The sequence below is a fragment of the Puma concolor genome, chromosome C2 (genome assembly GCF_028749965.1).
Source record: "Puma concolor isolate L17-30 chromosome C2, mPumCon1.1.hap2, whole genome shotgun sequence".
In the NCBI taxonomy this organism is placed as follows: Eukaryota; Metazoa; Chordata; class Mammalia; order Carnivora; family Felidae; genus Puma; species Puma concolor.
In genome coordinates this window covers 35,215,350-35,241,096 of record NC_141675.1, presented here as the reverse complement: position 1 = coordinate 35,241,096, position 25,747 = coordinate 35,215,350, and the positions used below count along the sequence as shown (strand labels likewise).

General features: G+C 41.0%; 1 protein-coding gene across 3 annotated transcripts in view; it reads left to right on the top strand.

Moving 5' to 3' along the window:
• RBP2 (retinol binding protein 2) overlaps positions 1-25,747 on the top strand; it is a 67,257-nt gene that overhangs the window by 29,637 nt on the left and 11,873 nt on the right. For all 3 annotated transcript variants that reach the window (XM_086674403.1, XM_025912957.2, XM_086674404.1), the window contains one exon: positions 14,507-14,630. In XM_086674403.1, coding sequence (XP_086530529.1) covers positions 14,558-14,630 — 73 coding nt within the window. In that variant the 5' untranslated portion in view covers positions 14,507-14,557. The remainder of the gene's footprint in view (positions 1-14,506; positions 14,631-25,747) is intronic.

Sequence of the window (25,747 nt, the reverse complement as noted above, 5' to 3'; positions counted from 1 at the left end):
CTCAGTTTGTTCTCAGAATCCAAGAGTCTCTTATCTTTTTCCTCCCTCCTTCTCTGTAACTTTTTATTTTTCCTTTCCTCTCCCCCATGGTCTTTAAATCATAGTCCTATACCAGCAGCATCAGCACCATCTGGGAACTTCATAGAAATGTAACTTCCTGGGCCCTACCCCAGATCCAGTAAATCAGAAATTCCAGGGCTAGTGCCCAACAATCTGTGTGCGTGTGTGTATGTGTGTGTTTCCACACTGATATCTTTTATTCTTTTTTCAATGAAAGTATAATGAACATACAGTGTTACATTAGTTTCATGTGTTTAACATGTTGTGTTCAATAATTGAATACATTACAAAGTGCTCACCATGATAAGTGTAGTTACCATCTGTGACCATATACTGTTATTACAAAATTATTGACTATTTCCCTATGCTGTGGTCTTCAGCTCCTTCACTTACTTATTTTATAACTGGAAGTTTATACCTCTTAATACCCTGTATCTATTTCACCCATCTACCCTTCAGCCACCTCCCCTCTGGCAACCATCAGTTTGTTCTCTGTATTTAAGAGTCTGTTTTTTTGTTTGTTTGTTTGTTCCTTTGCTTTGTTTTTTTAGATTCTAGATATAAATGATATGATGTTTGTCTTTGTCTGACTTATTTCATTTAACATAATACCCTCTAAGTCCATTCATGTCACAGATGGCAAGTTCTTATTCTTTTTTATTGCTGAGTAATACTTCAGTGTGTGTGTGTGTGTGTGTGTGAGATATATATATATATATATATATATATATATATATATATATATACATATATATATATAGAGAGAGAGAGAGAGAGAGAGAGAGATCTTCTTTATTTGCTTATCTATCAGTAGATACTTGGGCTGCTTCTGTATCTTGGTTGTTGTAAACAGTACTGAAGTAAACACAGGGGTGCATATATATTTTCAAGTTAGTGTTTTCATTTTGAGAGGAAGATAAATAACCAGTAGTAGAATTAATGGATCATATGGTATTTTTATTTTTAATTTTTTGAGGAACCTCTAGTTTTCGCTGGTGCTCGTACCAATTGACATTCCCACCAACAGTGCATGAGGGTTCCTTTTTCTCCACATCCTCACCTACACTTTTATTTCTTGCCCTTTAAATACTAGCCATTCTGACTGATGTGAGGTGATATCTCACTGTGATTTTGATTTGCATTTCCCTGATGATTAGAGATGCTGAGCATTTCTTTAGGTGTCTGTGGGTACATGTGTCTGTTCAAGATATTAATACCCCTGTTTTCTTCTAGGAGTTTTATGGCTTCAGGTCTTACATTTAGGTGTTAATCCATTTTGAGTTTTTTTTTTTTTTTGTATAGTGTAAGAAAGTTGTCCAGTTTCATTCTTTTGCATTGTACATCTTCTATGGAAAAGCGTCTATTTGAGTCCTCTGCCCATTTTCAATTGGATTATTTGGGGGGTTTTTGATGTTGATTTATATAAGTTCTCTATATATTTTGGATATTAATCCCTTAATCAAGTATATAATTTGTAAATATCTTCTCCCATTTAGTAGGTTGACTTTTCACTTTGTTGATGGTTTCCTTGACTGTGAAGAAGCTTTTTATTTTGGTATAGTCCCGATAGTTGATTTTTACTTTTGTTTCCTTTGCCTGAGGAAACATACCTAGAAAATGTTGCTAAGGCCAATGTCTGAGATATTAATACCCCTGTTTTCTTATAGGAGTTTTATGGCTTCAGGTCTCACATTTAGGTCTTTAATCCATTTTGAGTTTATTTTTTTGTATGGTATAAGGAAGTTGTCCAGTTTCATTCTTTCGCATGTAGCTGTCCAGTTTTCCCAGTACCCTTTATTGAAGAGACTGTCTTTTCCCCATTGTGTATTCTTGCTCCCTGGGTTATAGATTATTTGATCAGATAGGCATAGGCTTATTTCTGGACTGTCTATTCTTTTCCATTGATCTATATGTCTGTTTTTGTGCCAATACCATACAGTTTTAATTACAGAAGTTTGTAGTATATATTGAAATCTGGGATTGTGTTACTTCCACCTTTGTTTTTCTTTCTCAAGATTACTTTGGTTATTTGGAGTCTTTTGTGGTTCCATAAAAATTTTAGTATTATTTGTTCTAGTGTTGCAAAAAATGTTCTTGGTATTTTTATAGGGATTGCATTGAACCTGTAGATTGCTTTAGGTAGTGTGGACATTATAGCATTATTAATTCTTCCAGTCATGAGCATGTTATAGTTTTCCATTTTTTATGTGTTGTCTTTCGGTTCTTTCATCAGTGTCTTATCGTTTTCAGAGTATGGGTCTTTCACCTCCTTTGTTAAATGTATTTTTTTTTGGTGCAGCTGTAAATAGGATTATTTTCTTAATTTCTATTTCTATGGTTTTGTTATTAGTGTCTAGAAATGCAACTGATTCCTGTATGTTAACTTTGTATTCTGCAACTTTACTGAATGCATCTATCAGTTCTAATAGTTTTTGGTGGAGTCTTTAGGGTTTTCCATATGTAGTATCATGTCATCTACAAATAGTGACATTTTTACTTCTTCTCTACCAATTTAGATGCCTTTTATTTCTTTGTGTTGTCTAATTGCTGTGGCTAGGACTTCTAATACTATGTTGAATAAAAGTAGTGAGAGTGGACATCTTCGTCTTGCTCCTCATCTTGGAGGAAAGGCTTTCAGTTTTTCACCATTGAGTATGTTGTTAGCTGTGGATTTTTTATATGTTGACTTTATTATGTTGAAGTATGTTCTCTCTAAACACACTTTGTTGAGACTTTTTATCATAAATAGATGTTGTATTTTGTCAAATGTTTTTTCTGCATCCATTGAAGTGGTCGTATTTTTTTTATAGTTCCTCTTGTTAAAATGATACGTAGATACTGATTTGTAGATACTGAACCACCTTTGCATCCCTAGAATAAGTCTTATTTGATCATGGTGAATGATTTTCCTAATGTATTGTTGCATTTGGTTTGCTAATATTTTGTTGAGATTTTGTGCATCTATGTCCATAAGAGATATTGGCCTATAGTTTTCTTTATAGTAATATCTTTGGTTTTGGCATCAGGTAATGCTTGCCTTGTAGAAATTTGAAAGTTTTCCTTTCTTTTCTATTTTTTAGAATAGCTTGAGAAGAATAGGTATTCTTTTTAAATGCTTTGTTAGAATTCAACTGTGAAGCCATCTGGTCCTAGACTTTTGTTTATTGGGAGTTTTTCCTTTATTATTGATTCAATTTCATTGCTAGCAATCTGTTCAAAGATAGTACATTTCTAGGACTGTATCCATTTATTCCAGGTTGTCCAATTTGTTGACATATAATTTTTCATACTATTCTTTTATAATTGTTTGTATTTCTGTGGTGTTAGTTGTTATTTCTCCTCCTTCTGTTCTGATTTTATTTGACTCCTTTCTTTTTTCTTGATGAGTCTGGAAAAGGCTTATCAATTATGTTTATCGTTTCAAAGAACCAGCTCTTGATTTCATTGATCTTTTCACTTGCTTTTTTCAGTATTTCATTTATTTTTGTTCTCATCTTTATGATTTCCTTCCTTCTATTAGCTTTGGATTTTATTTGTTATTTTTCTAATTCCTTTAGGTTGTTTGACATTTTTCCTGGTTTTTGAGGTAGACCTGTATTGCTATATGCTTTTCTCTTAGAACTGTTATTGCTGTTTCTCAAAGATTTGGAACTATTGTGTTTTCATTTTCATGTCTCCATGAATTTTTTTAGTTTCCTTTTTCACCCATTGGTTGTTTGAGAACGTATTTTTTAGCCTCCATGTGTTTGTGTTTTTTTCTTATAAGTTTTTTCTAGTTTTATACCATTGGGGTCAGAAAAGATGCTTGATATGATTTCAATCTTCTTAAGCTTATTAGGACCTCTTTTGTTGCCTAACATATGATCTATCCTGGAGAATGTTCCATGCAAACTTGAAAATAATTTGTATTCTGATGTTTTTTGATGGAATGTTCTGAATATATCTGTTAGGTCAAGCTGGTCTGATGTGTCATCTGAAGCCACTATTTCCTTGTTGATTTTCTGTCCAGATGATCTATCCATTGATGTAAATGGAATGTCAAAGTTCTCTACTATTATTGTATTACTGTCAATCTCTTCCTTTATGTCTGTTAATATTTGCTTTATGTATTTAGATCCTCCAGTGTTGTGTGCATAGCTATTTACAATTGTTATATCCTATTGTTGGATTGATTCCTTTTCATTATGTCATGCCCTTCTTTTCCTCTTCTACAGTCTTTGCTTTAAAGTCTACTTGGTCTGCAGGAAGAAACGATAGTGGCTGAACCCAGAGAAGTGGTGGTGTCCCCTATGGACAATGGGTTCCTCAGCCTGGACTCGCCCACTTATGTCCTGTACATGAAGAGAGAAGAATGGGCAGATATAGGGGTGCCTGGGTGGCTCAGTTGGGTAAGTGTCTGACTTCAGCTCAAGTCATGATCTCATGATTTGTGAGTTCAAGCCCCACGTCGGGCTCTGTGCTGACAGCTTGGAGCCTGGAGGCTGCTTCAGATTCTGTGTCTCCTTCTCTCTCTGCTCTTCCCCCACCCACACTCTGTCTCTCTCTCTCTCTCTCTCTCTCTCTCTCAAATAAATAAACATTAAAAAAAAAGATTGGGCAAATATAGATCTAGTGCCACAGAATTATGGCCCCAATACAGTGGTCTAGATCATTTGTAACAAATAATTTAGAAATGTTTATGATTATTTTGGGCTTGTTCTGCAATATGATGAAAGAAGTGAATGAGCTTTTAAACTAACCAGAGGTATTATTGAGTCAAATGCAGCCAATTATACAGTGTGGCATTTTTGGAGAGTTCTCTTAAAGTCACTTCAAAAAGATCTACATGAAAAAATGTACTATATCACTGCAATAATTGAGGAACATCTGCAAAACTATCAAGTTTGGCATTATAGGAGAGTACTAGTGGACTGGCTAAAAGATCCATCTCAGGAGCTTGAGTTTATTGCTGATATTCTTAATTGGATGCAAAAGAATTATCATCCCTGGCAACATCAACAATGGGTTATTCGGGAATTTAAATTTTGGGATAATGAGCTGCAGCATGTGGACCAACTTTTTTTTTTTTTAAGTTTTTTATTTATTTATTTTGAGAGAGAGAGAGAGAGAGAATGAACGTACATGGGTGGGTCAGAGAGAGATGGAGAGAGAGAGAAAAACCTAAGCAGGCTCTGCACTGTCAGCACAGAGTCCGATGTGGGAACTCAAACTCATGAATGGTGAGATCATGACCTGAGCTGAAGCCTGACACAACCGACTGAGCCACTCAGGTGCTACAGTGAGTGGACCAACTTCTTAAAGAGGATGTGAGAAATAACTCTGTCTGGAATCAAAGATACTTCACATCTGACACCACTGGCTACAAAGATCATGCTGTATTGGAGAGAGAAGTCCAGTTAGTAATATGCTTCACTTCTTTACTCATTAAAACATTTGTGTGTCTATCATGTCTCAGGCATTGGAGATACAGCAAAGATCAAGACTGCCCTTGATCCTGCCCTCATGGAACTAATAGGACAGAATACTTAGATGAACTGTATAATGACAAATTTACAGATACTGTAATATATCTCTACTTTGTAGTGTCTTATGTTTCTTGAAATATTGTTGCTACTACAGATTGAGAAGAAATCAGATTTCATAGTATCTCAGAAGCTTTATTTTAAAACTATCTCATTAAATTCTGGTGCCCTTTAGATAATAGTCTCCACTGACCATGTTATCATTGCAGGGTTTGGAGCAGGGTAAGTCTTTGTTGTAAGGGGCTGTCCTCTATAGATTGTAGGATGTTGAGCAGCAGTCCTGGCCTTTCCCTGTAACAAACAAAAACATCCCCAGACATTGACAAATGTCCCCTGTGGGGCAAAACCATTCCCAGTTGAAACTGCTCTTTTAGCATACAAAAAGCTGTTGTGAGAACGAGGGTTTTCTGAATTGGCATGGATTTCTATGTTAATATCCATAAACATTAATAGCCACCTCTTTTCAGGAAAAAAAAATGTCTACTTGATTTGATCTAAGTATTGCTATCCTGGCTTTTTTTTTTTTTCTCACTTTGATTTGCATGGTATATGTTTTTCCATCCCTTCACTTTGAATCTGTATGTGACTTAAGGTCTGAAGTGAGTCTCTTGTAGACAGCATATAAATGGGTATTACTTTTTTATCCATTCAGTCACCCTATGTTTTTTGATTGGAGCATTTGGTTTATTTATATTTAAGGAAATTTTTTTAAGTTTATTTATTTATTTATTTTGAGAGAGAGAGAGAGAGAGAGAGAGTGAGCATACATGTGTATACACATGTATGAGGGTGGGGAGGGGCAGAGAGAGTGGGAGAGAGAGAATCCCCAGCAGGCTCCATGCTGTCGGTGTGGAGCCCAGCTCAGGTCTCGATCTCAAAAACCATGAGATCATGACCGGAGCTGAAATCAAGAGTCATACACTTAACCAACTGAACCACCCAGGTGCCCCCATTTAAGGTAATTATTGATAGGTATATACTTATTGCCATTTTGTTAATTGTTTTCTGGTTGATTTTGTAGTTCTTCTGTTTCTACTTTCATCTCTTCATCTTTTCCTTTGTTGTCTGATGACTTTCTTTAGTGTTATGCTTGGGTTCCCCTTCTTTTTATTTATTTATTTTTTGTATCTACTATAGGTTTCAGATTTGTGATTACCATCAGTTTCATATATAACATCTTATGTATATAGCAGTCTATATTAAGTTTGTCGCTTAAGTTTAAATACATTCTAAAAGCACTAAAATTTTACTCCCCTCACCATGTTTTATGTGTACAATGTCATATTTTACATCTTAATTTTCTTGTATCACTTGACTAATTTTTATAGATATAATTTATTTTTATTAGTTTAAGGTTTTAACCTTCATATGACTTTATAAGTGATTAATCTACTATCTTTACTACATGCTTGCTTTTACCAGTGAAATTTTTTCCTTTCATAATTTTCTTACTTCCAGTTATGGTCTCCTCTTTTTCCACTTAAAGAATTCCCTTTACCATTTTTTTGTAAGGATGGTTTAGTGTTTATGAACTCCTTTAACTTTAACTTTTGTTTGTCTGGGAAACTGTATCTCCTCTTCTTTTCTGAATGATAACGTTAGTGGGTAGAATATTCTTGGTTGTAGGTTTTTTACTTTTTGGTACTTTGAATATATCATGCCACTCCCTTCTGGCCTATAAAGTTTCTGCTGAAAAATTAGCTTATAGCCTCATAGGATTTTCTTTGTATATAACTATTTTCTTTTCTCTTGCTGCTTTTTCTTCTTTGTTTAATCCTCACAGCTTTCATTACTATTTCTTTTTTTTAATATAATTTTTTGTCAAATTGGCTAACATACAGTGTGTAAAGTGTGCTCTTGGTTTTGGGGTAGATTCCTATGGTCCATCGCTTACATACAACACCCAGTACTCATCCCAACAAGTGCCCTCCTCAGTGCCCATCACCCATTTTCCCCTCTCTCCCACTCCCCCCCATAAACCCTCAGTTTGTTCTCTGTATTTAAGAGTCTCTTATGATTTACCTCCCACCCTCTATGTTTGTAACTGTATTTTTCCCCTTCCCTTCCCCCATGGTATTCTGTTGTTTCTCAAGATCCATATATGAGTGAAAACATATGATTTCTGTCATTCTCCAACTGACTTATTTCACTCAGGGTAATACCTTCCAGTTCCATCCACATTGCTGCAAATGGCACGATTTCATTCTTTCTCATTGCCAGGTAGTATCCCATTATATATATAAACCACATCTTTATCCATTCATCAGTTGATGGACAGTTAGGCTCTTTCCATAATTTGGCTATTGTTGAAAGTACTGCTATAAATATTGGGGTACATGTGCTCCTATGAATCAGCACTCCTATATCCTTTGGATAAATTCCTAGTAGAGCTATTGCTGAGTCGTAGGGTAGTTCTATTTTTAATTTTCTGAGGAACCTCTACACTGTTTTCCAGAGTGGCTGCACCAGTTTGCATTCCCACCAACAGTGCAAGAGGATTCCCATCTCTCCACATCCTTTACAGCATCTGTTGTTTCCTGAGTTGTTCATTTTAGCCACTCTGACCAGTGTGAGGTGGTATCTCAGTGTGGTTTTGATTTGTATTTCTCTGATGATGAGTGATGTAGAGCATCTTTTAATGTGTCTGTTGGCCATCTGAATGTCTTCTTTGAAAAAGTGTCTATTCCTGTCTTCTGCCCATTTCTTCACTGCATTATTTGTTTTTTCAGTGTTGAGTTTGGTAAGTTCTTTATAGATTTTGGATACTAGCCCTTTATCCAATATGCCATTTGAAAATATCTTCTCCCATTCTGTCAGTTGCCTTTTAGTTTTATTGATTGTTTCCTTTGCAGTGCAGAAGCCTTTTATCTTGATGAGGTCCCAATAGTTCATTTTTGCTTTAAATTCCCTTGCTTTTGGAGATGTGTCAAGCAAGAAATTGCTGCAGCTGAAGTCAAAGAGATTGTTGCCTGATTTCTCCTCTAGAGTTTTGATGGTTTCCTGTCTGATATTTAGGTCTTTCATCCATTTTGAGTTTATTTTTGTGTATGGTGTAAGAAAGTGGTCTAGGTTCATTCTTCTGCATGTCGCTGTCCAGTTCTCCCAGGACCGTTTGCTAAAAAGACTGTCTTTTTTCCATTGGATACTCTTTCCTGCTTTGTCAAAGATTACTTGGCCATATATGTGTGGGTCCAATTCTGGGTTCTCTATTCTATTCCATTTGTCTGTGTCTGTTTTTGTACCTTCTCTTTCTGCTTTTAAAATTCTCTGCTTATTACTAATTTTTGTCATTTTTACTTTTTAAAATTATTGTGTGTCTGGTGCGGACCTCCTTGGGTTCATCTTGTTAGTGCCTGTCTGTGCTTCTGGGCCCAAGATGCCTGTTTCCTTCCCCCATATTATGGAAGGTTTCACTGATTATTTCTTCAAATAAGTTTTCTGCCCCTTTCTGTTTCTCACCTCCTTCTGGGATGGCTCTAATGTGAATGTTATTACATTTGATGATATTGCTGGGTCCCTTAATCTATTCTCATTCTTTATTATTATTTTTTCCTGTTCACCTTGGTTACTTTTTATTATCCTGTCTTCCAGATCACTGACCCATTCCTTTGTGTCCTCTAATCGTCTGCTAATTGTTTCCACTGTATTTTTAAAATTTCAGTTATTGAATTCTTCAGCTCTGATTTGTTATTTTTTATATTTTGTCTTTATTGAAGTTCTTATTGTGCTCATCTACTTTTCTGTTAAGTCTAGTGTGTATCCTTATGACTATTACTTTGAATTCTTTATTAGGAATATTGCTTAAGATGTTTCATTTAGTTCTTTTACTGTGACTTTGTCTGATTTTTTCATTTGGGAGATATTCCTCTGTCAACTCATTTTGTCTCTCTGTGTTTGTTTCTATGTATTAGGTAGGTCAGCTACATCTCCTAGTCTTGAAAGTTGTGGCCTTGTGAAGTAGGGGTCTTGTGGTGCCATATAGTGCAATCCTCTCTGGTCACCAGAACCAGGCACTTCAGGAGTATCCCCTGCGTGGGCTGCATGCATCCTCCTCTTGAGACTAAACTGTAATTGCCTTCAGCCCAACTGGCTTCAATGACCTGCTTTGCCTGCTATGGGCATACTGGGCAGGGTTTGGTCCCTGTTGAGAGTCCTGTCTGAGGTTGCTGAGGTCTTGTTGGTGGGTGGGGCTGGCAGTCAGATTAGCTGTTTGCACTTAGCCTCTCTGCCACAGCTGCAGGCATACAAAGGGCAGGGCTTGCTCTCTGGACAGTCAGGTAAGAGGCCCATCTGCTACAACTGCAATGCTGGTGCGTAGAATTATCTTCCTCCCTCCCCAGGGCAGGAGTCACTTTGGAGTGGCACCAGTCCTGGCCACAGTTGCCTACAGAGTCTCAAAGGACAGGAGCTGTTTTGGAGGGATACCTGAAGAAGCTAGCAGGTTGGGCATGGTGGGCTCTGCAGGGAAACACAGGGGCAGGGCTCACAGGCTAGCAGGGTAGATGGAGAGTATTAGCTCTAGCTCCCACAAACATCAGGCCATCTAGACTGGAGGAGAAGAAGAGAAATTCTTTTCTTCCTGGAGATGTCTCCTAAAAATGCCTGCCTCACCAGCACACATTTTAAGATTAGTCAATAAATCTCCTTCATGTCTAACACAGGTAATTTTCAAACTGCTTTATTTGTGCTGTGTCTTGAGCTGAGTTGTTTATTATGCTGGCTTTTTAATGGCAGGGACTTAGTTTCCTATCACCTTCCAATTCTCCCAGAGTTAAGTACACTGATTTTTAAAGTTCTTGGAGTTAACCCCCAGTGATTTTTAAAGATCCTCAAGTTGAGCCCTGCTGGATTTCAAAGCCAGATGTTACAGGGACTCATCTTCCCAATGCAGGTACCCAGGGCCAGGGGTGCCTGGTATGGGGTCTGACCCTCTCACTTCTCTATGTCTGTGATGTCCTTCCCACTTGCAGTTAGTCTCACTGGGGGAGCTATGTTCCCAATTACTTCTCTACCTTTCCTACCCCTTTCAACATGACTTTCTACCTAAGATTAAGTGGAAAGTCTATTCTGCCAGAGTTCAGGTCATTTTCACAGTTAGTTGCATAGATGTAGCTGTTATCTCTGTGTGCCCATGGGATGAGATTACAAATAAATCTGACCCTTGGTAGGGCTTGAGAACCATTTCCTTAGAGGTTTCTCCTAAGTTTTTCAGATAATATTTTTTTAAGTTTATTTATTTATTTTGAAAGAGACAGAGACAGTATGAGTGGGCTAGGAGCATGAGAGAGACAGAGAGAGAGAGAGAGAGAGAGAGAATCTCAAGCAGGCTCCACACTACCAGTGCAAAGTCCAACACAGGGCTCACAAATTATGAGTTCATGACCTGTGCTGAAACCAAGAGTTGGACGCTTAACTGACTGAGCCACCCAGGTGTCCCCAGGTAAAATTTTTTAACGTTTATTTATTTATTTTGAAGGAGAGAGTGCACAAGCATGGGGAGGGGCAGAGAGAGAAGGAGAGAGAGAATCCCAAGCAGGCTCCCTGCTATCAGTGCAGAGCCCAACACAGGCCTTGATCTTATGGTTTGCAAGAACTGTGGGATTATAACCTGAGCCGAAACCAAGAGTCAGTTGCTTAACCAACAGAGCCACTCAGGCACCCCTCAGATAATATTTAAACTTATATTTCTTACAACCATCTAGTCAATCAATAATTATAACCTCCTTAGCACACACATCAATCAGCTAATTTCCCATGTGGGTATAATATGGGATTTTAGTTTGAGATGCTACTAAATCTTTTTTGCAAAATAATCATGAATGAATGCATGAATGAAAATGTTTTTTATAGTTTTTTTAAAGTTTATTTGTTTATTATGATACAGAGAGAGAGCATGTAAGCAGGAGGAGGGGCAGAGAAAGAAAGAGAGAGAATCCCAAACAGGCTCCACCTTATCAGCCACAGAGCCCAAGGCATGGCTCAAACCCACAAATCCTGAGATCATGAGCTGAGCCAAAATCAAGAGTCAGATGCTTAACCAATTCAGCCACCCAGGCGCCCATGAGTAAAAATGGTGTTATTCATTAAAAAAATTTTTTAATGTTTATTTATTTTTGAGAGAGACAGAGACAGAGAGATAGAGACAGAGAGTGGAGGGGTGGGGGCAGAGAGAGAAGGAGACACAGAATCTGAAGGAGGCTCCAGGCTCTGAGCTGTCAGCACAGAACCCGACATAGAGCTTGAACTCAGAGACCATGGGATCATGACCTGAGCTGAAGTCAGGCGCTCAACCAACTGAGCCACCCAGGCACCCCTGTTTTATTCATTTTTAAATTAAAGTTTAATTTATATACGATAGAAAGGAACAGATACAAATTGCAGAGTTTTAGTTTTAGCGATTGTCATACAGCCACCATATGAATTATAGACATTTCCATCTTACCTCTCCAAGAAATTTCCCTTGTGTCCTTTCCTAGCCCTACCTTCTCTTCTTGTACTCACCAAATCACTGATCTATTTTCTATCACTGTAGATTAGATCCTTTTTCTGGAGTTTCTTATGAGTGAAACTATGCAGTATATGACCATTTGTGTCAAGTTTCTTTCCCTCAGCATAATACCTATGAGATTCATTCACATCATTCAGTGTATCAGGAGATTTTTCCTTTTTACTGTTGAGTAGGATTCTATTGTGTGAATATACCACAATTTGTTTATCCATTAATTTGTCAATGAATGTTTGGGTTGATTCCAGTTTGGGTCTATAATGTGTGAAATAATTTTAGTTTTAAAACCCTCATATTTTAATGAAGTTGACTGCATTTAGAATTCTTAGTCAAAAGTATTTCCCCTTATCACTGCAAGATATTGTTCTATTGTTGTCTTCCATCAAAGTTGTTGAGAAGTCTGATATCAAGATGATTATTGTATTGTTTATTTATAGGTAATCTATATGGTTGTTTTGTTTTCTCTGGAAGATTTTAGAATTTCATTTTTATTTTGATGCTCTAAGTTTCCACCAGTGTATTCTATGTTACAAAATTCTGGGAATTTCCTCAACTCTATTATCCAGTTTACTAATTCTCTCTCCAGCTGTGTTTAATCATCTATTTAACCCACGTATTACCTTTCACATTTTAATGACTTCATTTTTTAATTTCTATAACTACTCTCTGGTTATTTTTCAATATATTTTTAAATGTCTTTTTATCCATTTTCATGTTTTTAAGTGCTTTTAATTTTTTTCTCATTATAAAATACTTATTTTATAGTTTGTAACTGGCCATTTGTATTATCTGAGGTCTTAGAAGTCTAATTTGACTGTATATTTCTGCTGATGTGTGCTTTTTTGGTGGATTTTCATATGTGTTTAACAATTTTGGATGAGCTCACATTTGGCTGACTTTATCACAGGGAATTCTGGTTGGCCTGGTTTGAAGATGTATCCCTCCAGACAGTTTTTACATTAAATTCTTGCAGCCTATAAGTTTTGCAAGCTCCAGGACTCCATTTATTTAATACATTGGCTAGCAGGTAGCATAAGCTCAAACCCTAAACCAGAGGCAAAGCAGGGTAGAACTTCTTTTTAACTCACATAGATCCCAGGCTAAATAGACACACTTTCTTACTGTCTCTGGGAATATTTTGACTATTTCACATTCTCAATGACAGAGTAGTCTGTTCAGTGTTTTGGTTTCATGCAAACATTTTAGTTTCAACTTCCCACCTGATACAGGGTGAATGCCTCCGCCCACCCATTAAAATTAAAATCTCTGGCTTATTGAAATTAGCAACCTCATTTTTGCCCCCAACTCTCTCCCATACCAGGTCAGCTTTTAATTATTTTCTTTCAAAGGAGGCCTATAGGAGACTCAGTTGGAGGTAGGAGGGGTCATGTAGAGGCCCTTGAATCTTAACCTTTAGGGGAATACCTACTGTTCCAACCTAGAAGGCTAAGTGATCAGCTTATAGAAGCTTCTGACTGGACACCAAATAATGAAGTCTGATGCTACTTATCTATCTGCTTCTTCTGCCTTCACTCATTTTCTATTTGTAGTGAAGTAGTCCTTTACTCTTCCCTTTTCCCTACATTGGTTTTTTGATAGCAGCTGAGCCATTTTTTTACTGTGTGTCTTCCTGACTCTAGTATATTTACTAAAAACAAATAAATAAATGTGCTGTTTTACATCCCCCAAACCACAAGTAAACAGAATATAAGCAGAATTTGCTTATATTTCATAGCATATAAATACATATATTAGAGATCCATAGTGCCATAATCAAAATTGGCCTCACTTTTGGGGACTCATGGTTTATCCATCTCAGCCCACATCTCTGTTTTTCACAGTATAGCAGCTCCTGTTCAGGCCTCATCTATCAGAACTATGCATCAGAACAGTAAACCAACCCATTTTCTCACCCCTGGGGACAGCCAATCTGGGAAATAGCCCAAACTAAGAGTCCTTGTCCAAATGCCAGCTATGCCCCCTATTTTGGTCAAGGTGATCTTCAGCTTGCTCCTGATGGCTTGAAGCAGAGTCCCACTGCCCCTCTGCCTTCCATCTGGCCTCCCTCCTTGTCTGGCTTGCTTTTAGTATATTGGGCACTGCCCAGTGTGGGGTGGACACTGAATATTTGTTTTCCTCAAATGCCAGACAGTGTTTAGTTTGGGTCCAAGAGCTCTGTGTGATCCCAGCCATCCAAAAATGGGCTTCTCTGGACCCCTGCATATGGTACAGGTCACTGGGGCACCCATGTGGCCACATTGGACTTTGAGCGTGGGTTGCTCATAGTCCTGCTGAACTTTGCAAAGGAAAGGGAAGGTTTTTTTGGTTGTGCTTACGATCTTTGAACCTATTATCTCAAAGCCATAAATCTAGTCACTAGGCTATAAAAGTAGCTCATTTCAACATGTTCTCCCTGCAGCCTACTCCTTGACATTCAACATTCACCCACACTGAACCAGAAGCTATCACCATGACAAGGGACCAGAATGGAACCTGGGAGATGGAGAGTAATGACAACTTTGAAGGCTACATGAAAGCCCTAGGTAGGTGAGAGGACAGGGATGGAAGTGGGGGGGTCACTTTGGGAGAACTTTAGTCTGGCCCTCCAGACAGTGCCGTTATGGAGTTCAACAGATCTGTATGTAAGCCTTGCTCCTTATTTGCTAGCTATGTAATAATAGGTATGTCATAGAAATTCTGACACTCAGATTCCTCATCTGTAAATTGGGAATAATAATAAATGAGATTATGTCTGGAATGTCCTCAACATACTACCTGGCACACAGAAAAGATACATGAATGTGGGATACACATACACACATACATGCACACATGGAGTAAAATCAAACTTGACAAGATAAATACAGTAGCTCTCCCGCTTTGGATCACCATCTATTAGATAGCCAGTTAGACCTGATATTATCCATGAATGACCCTGCATTGCTCTTGTGGCAGGCTTGTGGTGGGGAAGCAGACAAGGAGTGGCTAAATTTGTTATTCTAGAGAATATGAGACCCACAGAAGGCTAGGAGTGGCTTTTGGCATACAGGTCAAACAACTCACTGTTTACCTGGCTTTTGAACTGGACTCCAGGCCAAAAGCTTGATCAATGTGTGTCCTGAGTTGACTCTCTTGTGGGATCTCTCGTGGGCTGACAGAAATCATATAACACCTGAAGGAGGAGCTCACTATGTGGGGCAGCTGCCATGGGCCAGGCGCTGGGCAGGGAGCTTTGGCTGCCTGTGCTTATTTCAGGCAACAGCCTGCAACAGCCTCCTCATCACCTTTTCCAGCTTTAGAACTTTCCACATAAGGAGCTCCAGGTTGGAATTTCCCCACTGCTAAGGCTGCACATGGGATCAGAGGTCCGATAATCTGGATATGAAGATGGGAAGTCTCACCAAGAATGGGAATTGTGGAATTTTCTGTGCAATTAACTTCTAGTTTGATGAACATTTCTTTTTTTTAACATTTATTTATTTTTGAGAGAGAGAGACAGAGCACAAGCACAGGGAAGGGCAGAGAGGGAGGGAGACACAGAATCTGAAGCAGCTCCAGGCTCTGAGCTGTTAGCACAGAGCCCAATGTGGGGCTCGAACTCACAGATTGTAAGATCATGACCTGAGCTGAAGTTGGACACTTAATCAATTGATACTCCATTGAGGAACATTTCTACTCTGTCAGTGAACAAGGAGAGCTGACATATTGTGTGATGTATAGAGATTGGAACTTTCTTCATGTACTTTAGACATGTTTCCAATACAGAATAGCTTTCTTTTCCCTCTTGGCTGTCAGAATTTTACCTCAAATACTTGGGGGAGGAGGAGGGAGGCACAAATCTTCCTTCCAGAGCTCCACACCTGTTGTACTGAGGTTAGTGTCCTGAAGAGACAATAGAAATGGAAGATTGAGGGGTGCCTAGGTGGCTCAGTTGTTTAAGTGTCCAACTCTTGGTTTCAGTTCAGGTCATGACCTCACAGTTAGTGAGTTTGAGCCACATCAGGCTCTGTCCTGACAGTGTAGACCCTGCTTGGGATTCTCTCCCTCTATCTCTGCTCCTCCCCATTTCACTCTTTCACAAAATAAATAAATAAACCTAAAAAAATTGTTTTAAATTAAAAAAAAAGAAATGGAAGACTGATTCTACACATGGGCAGATGGTCTGGAGCTTAGCTCAGAAGTGTAATTCTGAACAAGATCATGCAGGTGAGGAAACCACACCAGAGGGGCCAGCCCACATAAGGTTTGTTCTCTGACTTTGACCAATTTTTTAACCTTCCAGAACTAGTTTCCTCATCTGCCAGGTAGGAATAATAGTACTATCCACGGGCTGTTTGGCAGTTTCAAGCTCTCAGCCTGTGCTGAACAAGCCAGACTCAGGGAATATAATCAGAAAGCAATTTTGTGTCCTTTGCTGTGTTTTCTTAAATAATAAAGTCCTATGTTACTTCAGGTATAAAACTGAGTCTCAGTACAGTTTTCAGTTGTGCAGACTGGTCCCTGATGCCCCCTCTCTAGAATTCAGGTGAGAAGTAAACACCACTATTACCATCCCCTGGAAGCAACTGAGTGGGGCTGCCCCCACAATTTAATCTGCTACAGGCAACCCAGCAGACCTGTACAATTCCCTCACACCTACCCTGCGGAACAGGGGTTGCTTTCCCAACATTGACAAGTCAGGAAACTTGCCCTTTTGAGCATTCAAACCCTTGGCATTTGGAAAGAACATATGTGGAGATCTCTGCAAATCCCCCGATATGGAAATATCACTAAGTATAACTCTATTTCCTACTAAAGAACCATCACTTTCTTAGATTCTAATCCCTTACACCAAGGAGGTGGCTTTCTCTGGGGGACTGGTGGCTGGCTCAGTAGGGAAAGAGAGATTCCTGTTGAGAAGTGGGTCTGGGTGGCAACCTGGCTTTGTCACTAGCCAGCGACTCACTCTACACATCAGCCTTCCCACATGACTCAGCTGCCAGCTTCAGCAGCATCACATGTCACAATAACCTTTGGTTTTATCCCAAATCATCAAAGTTACTAAGTGTTCAGAGACTGAGTGCCAAGGGTCAATGGTACCTCCTCTCCTGCCTTCTTAGGCACCTGGTGTTTCTTGAGGTCTTAGACTTTCTTGACATCAAGGAAAGCAGCTGGTAAACTCTTGCACCCTAAGGGGTTTGTAGCTTTCTGAGGTCCCCCTGCAGCCTGGATCAGGGGATCAGGGAATGGGGGGAGTGGTCTTTAATTTAAAGGAGAGCCTGAGGAAGGCTTATCTAAAAATGAAGTTCCAGCATTGTGAGAGAATGCTGGCGGAGAGTCTGTTAACTACCAAGGAGTGAGGCCAGTAGTGTCCAGACATGGGGAATCACTTGACTTTTCTACCACAGTTCAGACATTAGCCATGGAAGCCAGAGACTGTGCCATTTAAGGCAGAACCAAACCCAGTCTCTGCTCTCAAGGAGCTCAAACTTACGTAGTCAGCCAAGTTAAAGCCGTGCACAAATGGTGTTCCTGTTTTCTGCTGCAGTGTGACAAATCACCCCCAAATATAGTGGCTTGGAACAACTACAGTAATTTTATTATTGTCTCTCATGGTTCTGGGGGCTGACCAGGTTTACCTGCTAGGTTCTTGCTAGGGGGCTTTCATTCCGTTGCATGTGGACAATAACTGAAGCTGGAGCCATCTCAAAGGCTTCCCCACTTCTGTGCCTGGCAGTAGGTACTGGCTGGCAGCTGAGGCTTCAGCTGGGCTGTCAATATCTACACGTGGTGTTCCCATGTGGCCTGGGTCTCCTCACAGCATGCTTGCTGTATCCAAAGAGAGAGGAAGTGAAAGCTGAATGGCCTCTTATGATCCAGGCTCAGAAATCATAGAGCATCACTTCCATTGTATTCTATTGGTTGAAGTAGTCATGAGCCCACCTACCTCCAAGGGAAGAGTACATAGACCCGTCTCTCAGTGGGAGGAATGTTAAAGCCACATGGCAAGAATAGCTTGTAGGTTGAGAGGTATTGTTGCAGCCATTAAAAAAATGCAATCTATCATCCATGAGACAGTAGGTGATTCCATCCCTTGAGCCCACAGCAAGATGTGTGTGTGGGTGGTGAGTGGAGCTACTGGACAATGTCACTGAAGGCTTCCTAAGTCCTGGGTGGGGTTTTGAAGGGAGGAGAGAATGGCTCCACACAGAAATGTAGTCAGGCATTGTTCTGCGGGTATGTGCAAAGGGCAGGCCAGTAAGAATGTGGTGTGGGCAGAGGGAACAGAAAAAGTTGTATTGCTAGAGGGTGAAGTGCAAGGAGGGGATTGAACAGAGTCAGAAAGGTAACAGGTCAGATCTTGAATGGGGTGTGCCACCACATGTGGACTTCATCCTACAAGGAGAAGAATTGTCTGCAGAAGAGAGAGAAAGCACCCATGCTCACCCCGACAACCAGGGGTGAATAGATCTGCAGAACTGTCAGAGAACTGAAGAGGTTGTTGCAATGGTCCTGGGAAGATGGTAAGAGCAGTGCCAAGAAGGTAGACAGGGGGATGTCCAGAGTGGGAAATAGACTAGATTTGGTTACTGGGTGGTGACAGGGCAGGGAAGGAGCCTGGAAAAATGAAACACCTTAATGTAACTCAGTGAACCATCATGTAAATCAGCAAAGATGTGGACATATAATGGAAGGTTTGTATCTTAAAACTGCTCAGTTAATGTTCAATTTAGACATCTAGGAAATATTTAGTTCACCAATTGTAAATATTGGGGAAAATCCAGTTCTCCTCTTTACTTGGGAAAGAAGGTGGGGCCCATCTCCTATGAAGACCAAATTTTCGTTTAAATTAATATGCACAGATTTAAAAGAGCAGAGGCTACTGCAAAAAGTCCTAGTGTGTCTCTGGAAAATTCAATCAGAAAGGAGGTAAGCTTAAAGGCTGAAGTCGAGCAGCCCTCACCTGAGTTGTCTCTGCCAGGAAAGGTTTCCTGAATACCCACAATGTTCCAAATCCTGTCCTAATGGTTTAAGAGCCACAGTCTACCATCAGACATGAGCACGTGCCATGATGAGCACCATTCTAGAAATTTATATATATTATTTCATGTAATTTATTCAGTTGCAACAAATGCATTGAGCACCTATGACATGCCAAGAAATGTCCTATGCACTGGTAACATGGTGGTAAATGAGGTGACAAATCCCTCTCACCTGAGGAGTGTACACACTAGTGGCCGTGAGAGAAAATAAATAAAGTAGGTAAGTGCTTTAAAGAAAACAAAAAGGACTTGTTGGGTGAACAGTGATGGGTGGTCAGAGAAGGCTGTTTGAGGAGCTGACAGGTGAGCCAAGGCTCGAATGCCGAGAAGCAGCGTCCCGGGTACAGGAGACAGCAGGTGCAGAGGTTCTGGGTGTGTTCAAGAAACACAAAGGTTGATGTGTTGGGAAGTGGCAAACAAAGAGAAGTTTAGACATTGTGGTGGAGGACAATCTACTTTATTTATATTCTTTAAGGATCACTGTGGCTACAGTGTAGAGAATGACTCACTGGAAAGCAAGACTAGAAGTAGGGAGGCCCATCCTAGGAGGCCACTGTGTTGTTCAGGCAAGAAGTAATGGTGGCTTGGGCTAGTAGTGCCCAGGGGTCTGGAGAAGAGAGAACAGGTTCAACATACAGTTTGGAGATAAAGCCAACAGGGCTTTTAGGGGAATGTGAAACCAGAGGATATGGGGGAAATGAAGATGGCCCCAGGCTTAGGGATGAACAATTGGGAAGATGCTGATCCCATAGGCTGAAATAGAGAAGACATGGGGGAGGCGTGAGTTTGGTTAGGGGTATTGGGCAGGGCAGAATGCACTGAGGGTTCTGTTTTGCATATTTTGATTTCACATGCCCGTTACACATCCAGCTGGAGTATTAAAATTGGCATATTGACGCAAGATCTAGAGCTCAGGGTATAGTCAGGGATCAAGATGGAAGGAATGTTTTCCATTTCATGGAATGACGAATCTGAAGCCCAGGGAAGTGAAAGGCCCTCCCCAGGGTCATCTGTGGTTGGGAAATGATGTTGCTCAGACAAGAGCCCAATCTGCCTGCTTCCATCTCTCAAGCTCTTTCCATGGCACTATTCTAGGTACAAGTACTAAGCATGTGGATAGCAGAGGAGGAGCTCACTGGTAGTCAGAATGCTCAGAAACATTGGGTTACTCAGAGTCCCTGGGTAGAAATTAATTAACAAATGAGGGATAGGCAAAGGGAGAGGAGAGGGAGAGAGAGAAAGAAAAAAATGTCTGATGACCCAAGGAGTTAATTTCACAAAATTTGGATTTCTGCTGGTGGTCCTAAGTCAAAGAAGTTATACACCTTGCCAAAGCCTTTACTTGAAGCAAAGACTGGTTGGACTTTTAAACAGAGAGAGTGCTGGGGGTAGAAAAGCCCCAGTGAAGATAAGCTCAGCCTCTTCCTAGCATCTTCCCCTAGGAGAGCAAGAGCCCCTTCTCCTCTAGGTTGTAATGGCAGCACCTCCACCCTGCCCCCAACCAAGTCGTGAGTACTAGATTATGGGTGGGGAGGTAAACTCGTGCCGGGGGAGCAGGGAGGCATCCCAAGGTCTCCAGCCTGCCTCTGCTGGCTACAAAAGGTTTTAAACATATTTGGAGATGCCCATGAGAGAAAGGAAGAGGCAGACAGGGGGGCAGCTCACTTTCTCTCTAAATGTGTTATCTGGAGGACGAAATGGTATGAAGATGCGGAGAAGACTGCTCTTGCACCCTTCTCCCCACAGTTGCCTGAGAGGGCTGATGATCTGAGAATGAAGTCCAGGTTTGAAGCCCATCGAAGCTGCCCTTGAAATGGGTCTCAGATTTCATATGATGAATATGTGTGCATCTCTCTCTTTAATTTACAAAGAGTGCCTGCCCTTTTAGCCCGCAACTTTAGCTTTTTGCGCAAGCATATTACAAAGCATTTTAATGGTGAGTAGTATACTCATATTTCAACTTTATGGCTTGCATTGTTCAAAATGCAGTTATGGAAAGTATGCTTTAATAAAGTCACTTCAGTGTTGTTTTCTTCTGCAGGAGCTACAAGCCACATATATTATTCAGAAATAGCTTGCCTTTGGACCTTTTCCTCTGAGATAGAAATTCATTTCACCTGGCTATAAATCAGGCTCGAAGATACCTTTAATCCAGAAAAGCAGATAAAACATACTTGATAACCCTGATGTTAAAATACCATATCAGGAAAATAATTTTCTCTGCAAAGTACAAAGAGGAAGTGTTTTTATAATCTGTGTGTGTGCGTGTGTATTCTACAGCTGCAGTTGAACCTTTCCTTTTGATTAGAAATATCACGAATCTACCAACAGAACACTTGGTTCCCTTCCCTGGGGTGGAGCAGAGGTGACATGATTAACTGGCCTGTGCAAATGCTAAAGGGTGGCCAAGAGGCCGAGCCATTTTTCAGTCTAGAGAAGCAGCAATGCTTGATTCCATTTGCATAGAGCCCCTGATAAGATTCCCCTAGCACTGGTCAGAAAGATTGACGGGGGGTGGTGTTTCCAGGACAAACCAGTTCTGTCAGCAATAGGCATTTTTAGCTGTGATCTACCTTTCTAGGCAACCAGGGACAAGCAATAATTTTTGTTAGGGGAGCCTTAGTTGTGAACGATAAACGGACTGTATTTGTAGGCAAGCTGTCAGGAGCTCTGTCCCAGCTGGGTCATTCTGAACCCACCACGTAAATTCTCTGTGCCTTGATTTCCACATCCTCTCTGAGGAACACTGCTGTTCTAAATTTCTCAGTAATTCCCAATTCTTCCTTAGTCCTTTTGCCCGGAGCCTTCCCCTTTGTTTCACCTGGTTAACACCTGGTCTGTGGTTTTCTTTCTCATCTCCTAACTACGGCTCCAGCACCAGGGTTTAGAACAGCATGGACCTCAGGAGCAAGAGCTAAAGTTGTTTCTATCCACTGGCCAAACTACACAGTGAGGAAACTGGCCCATGTAGACAAATGTTTGGCCAAGCTGGCTAGAATTCCTATGTGACAAGCCAGGCCTATGCTAGTGAGAGAGTAGATAAGCCACCATTCTGACTGTTCCTTCAGAGTCCAGAGCCCTTGGACCGTGGAGCGGAGATGCAGAAACATGAACCAAATATTTCGCCCTGGACTGAATGCTGATCTGGCCACTCTTTCACCTAAACAGGAAAGGTTGAGGGGTAGAGGCCAATGCATCTATTACTACTCATTACTACTCTGTAAAGCATTTTACCATCATTTTAACAGAAACCTTACATAAATAACCCTACGAGATGAGCATTCTTTCCCCATTTTACTGTGAGAAAACTTAGGCTCAGAAAGGCAAAGTGACTTCATTGAGGTCACATAGCTGGGAAATCTGGACCAGGATTTATACCTGGATTTGACCCTCACTCTTTTATACCAGTAGTTCTGAACTTTAGCAGGCACAGAATCACTTGGAAGTCTTGTAAAAACAAGCAGGGCCCAATCCCCAGGTCTAGTGCAAGCCCTAGAATTTACATTTGTAAGAGGTTCCCAGGTGCTGTGAAACTGCTGGCCCAGGGACCTCACTGTGAGAACCACTGTCCCAAACTAGGGTGCCTATTAACCAATCCAGAAGTGTTTCTGGTGCACCTACTCTGTGTCCGATCCTGGGGACACAGAGCAAGCAGACAGCATTGTCCTTATCCTCATAGAGGTAAGACTTCAGAGGAAAGAACCATCACCCCCGTGAAAAAGTCAGAGGAAACTATCAGGTAGTGCCTCCTGGGGGTAAAGCTCTGTGGCCTGAAGAGCAGACGAGGAAGGAGGCAGGAAAGAGCAGAACAGCAGTAGAGAAGGCAAGGCTGGGGCTGGGTCTTAGGAGATTTGGAGAGCTGGCAGGAGAGGGGCAGAGATTTAGGGGGCGAACGCACAGGGCATATCTAGAAAAATGCTAAGGACTCTGAGCACACCAGCCTCTGAGATCAAGGGGCTTCATAATGATGATTACAATGATGGCAACAGCTACCATTTACGGGGCCATAACCACAAGGCACCAGCCACTGAGCAGAACTCTTCACAAACACCATCGAAGTTAATCCTCAAAGCAACATGATGCAGTTAATAATAACTCCACTTATGGCCACTACTCTCTGCTGCTTCTAGATCTGGACCCGAGGGTCCAGCAATGGCACTGAAGCTGGACACACAGGTGTCACCTAACTCGCTAGACTGTTTCTGGGATAGAAGGAGAGAAGCAGGAGTTGGAGTGTGACATGTTAGCCCTCTGCCTACCACAACCATGTGTTTATACTGACCAGATATGGAAGATTCTTCAGTGGCTTTTAGCAATTTTAAGGAAAGATTAATTTGTAAGACAGAAATACTTGAACACTTGGTCCTGTTTAGTCTTTTCTCAACAGGCCAGCAGTTGCCTTGAAGGGTGAAAATTAAACAGGAAATAGCTCCATAATTGCAGGGCCCAGGTGACTGAGATAATGCCTCAGATTGGGGGGTTGTTAGCGCTTTCTGTATTATGTTCTGCGGAGCACCAGACCGGCTGGGTGAGATGTCCCACCACAGCACAGGGCTACGACCACATAAGACTGGGAAAGTCTGCATCCTATCTCCCCACTGTTGGAGTTGCAAAGTATCTCTCATAGAATGAAGACTCTGTGAAGTTCTTCAGTGTAGAAACCAGCTTCTTTTGCTTTTACCTCCTCATTTCCCGAACTTAGTAGCTCACGGGCCACATTTTTTTGACGACCAAATGACCTATGAAGCAAACACAGTGGGATGCCCCGGGATCTGTGAATGCTGGCGAAGAGGCCTAGAGGTGTTCACAGCACAAAGAGCAGAGGAGAGAGCCTTTATCTCTTTCCACATCCTGTTGCCTCATTCCAGTCTGTGTGGCTTGGACGTCCCCAGGTACAATTCCATAAGCCATGAAGCTGAAGCTAAATGAGGTATCAGAGAATGGCCAGGGGCTGGAGTGTGAATGACCCACCTCAAATTTCTTATAGAACCCTGGGCACAGAAAACCATTGCTATGTGGTGAAGATAATATATTAGAGCTCTGGAAAACATAAACTGCCCCAAACAGGGAGGTCTCATCTAGCTGGACCCAGAAGTCCTTGTGCCTCCAGGGGAAGTATAAAGAAGGGTCAGTCAGAAGTTACTGGTATTTGGGCAGCCACAGAAAGTGCACAATCTAGGATGGTCTGACCTGACAAGATGGGCCAGCCCACAGCTTTCAGGCTTGTAGAGCACTGTGCTGACCCTGGAGACAGGCCATTCTGAGTTCAAATTCCACCTGTATTGCTTTCTCACTATATAACCCAGGGAAAGTGACACAGCCTCTCTGAGCCAGTTTCCTCATTGGTAAAATGGAGATAATATGGTACTTATCTCATGAGTTTGTTGGGTGAGGTTTCCCAAGGGAGGTTCCACCCTGGGGCACCATTCCTGGTCGGTTTCAAGGCATGTCTTAGTTACCGCCCCAAGTATTACCATGGGTCCACACAGTGTAGCCCCCAGATCATCTTACCTAAAATTTGGCTCCTATGTTCCCCAAAAGATTAATCCCCTGTCCCACTTTTTGGATCTCACCTTGACTCCAAAGCTGAAAACCACTGTTTTCTCCTCCCAACCTGATACCTCCACACATATCCATCCAGTTATCAAATCCTGTAATTGCTTTTTCAGCCATGTATACTTAGACAAGTCACTTAACCTCTCTCAGCCTCCATGTCATCACCTATGGCTTGAGGAGTAGGTGCTTAAGCCATGGCTTTCAAATTTCTTACACCATGGAACTCTCTCCAGACATCCCCTTATGAGGAAATCCAAGATCTAAAAAAACCCAGAGATTCTGGGTCTAAGGTAAGACCCAGAAATATGTAGTTTTTACATCTTCCCACATGATCCTGATGGGCAGCTAACTTTGGGACCCATTGGTGAATTCTTAGACATGACAGGTTCTCAACCAATATTCGTGAACAATATTTGAGCAAGGCACTAGCATTCATGTACCAGTTCATGCCAATCTGAACCTATTTTTTCTTTTCAACTTAGGATACAGGTATGTAACCCTTTTACTTTCTGGGCTGCCTAATGCTAGGTGAAATTCTTCTCTTTATGATAAAGGCTGTCTATACAATTTCAGTTCCAAAATCCCAGCCAGGGCCCTTCCCCATGCAGATGTGATACCGTTGTGGGTTCCCATCTGTGGTCAAACTGCTGGCCCACAGTGAAGTCCAACCAGCCAGCTTCAGTCCCTTCATGGTCCTTTAGAACCAAGGTTGTTTAGGTCCTTTAGAGTGATAGTAAGTGAGAGATCCAGAAGGAAATGGGTCAGAAAGGAAATGGGAAGAGAGGATAAAGGACATGATGTTTGGTTACCATAGAAGCACAACAGAAAGGGTGGGGTATGGCCAGCAGAGATGTTAGTTCTCCATATTGACTGGAGCTTCCTGAACTGTTGGTAACTGCTGCTCTTTCTCACGGGCTCAATAGTATTTATCCCCCACCAGACAGCACACAGGGTCAAGTTTAATCACCCCCCTACCATAGAGATGGGACTGGGGTTCTCGGAGAAAGAACACTCAATGAATTTGAATTGTTCTTACTCTTGAGGTCAGTATCAATGTCAGAGTTTCTGAAAATTTCCAGGTA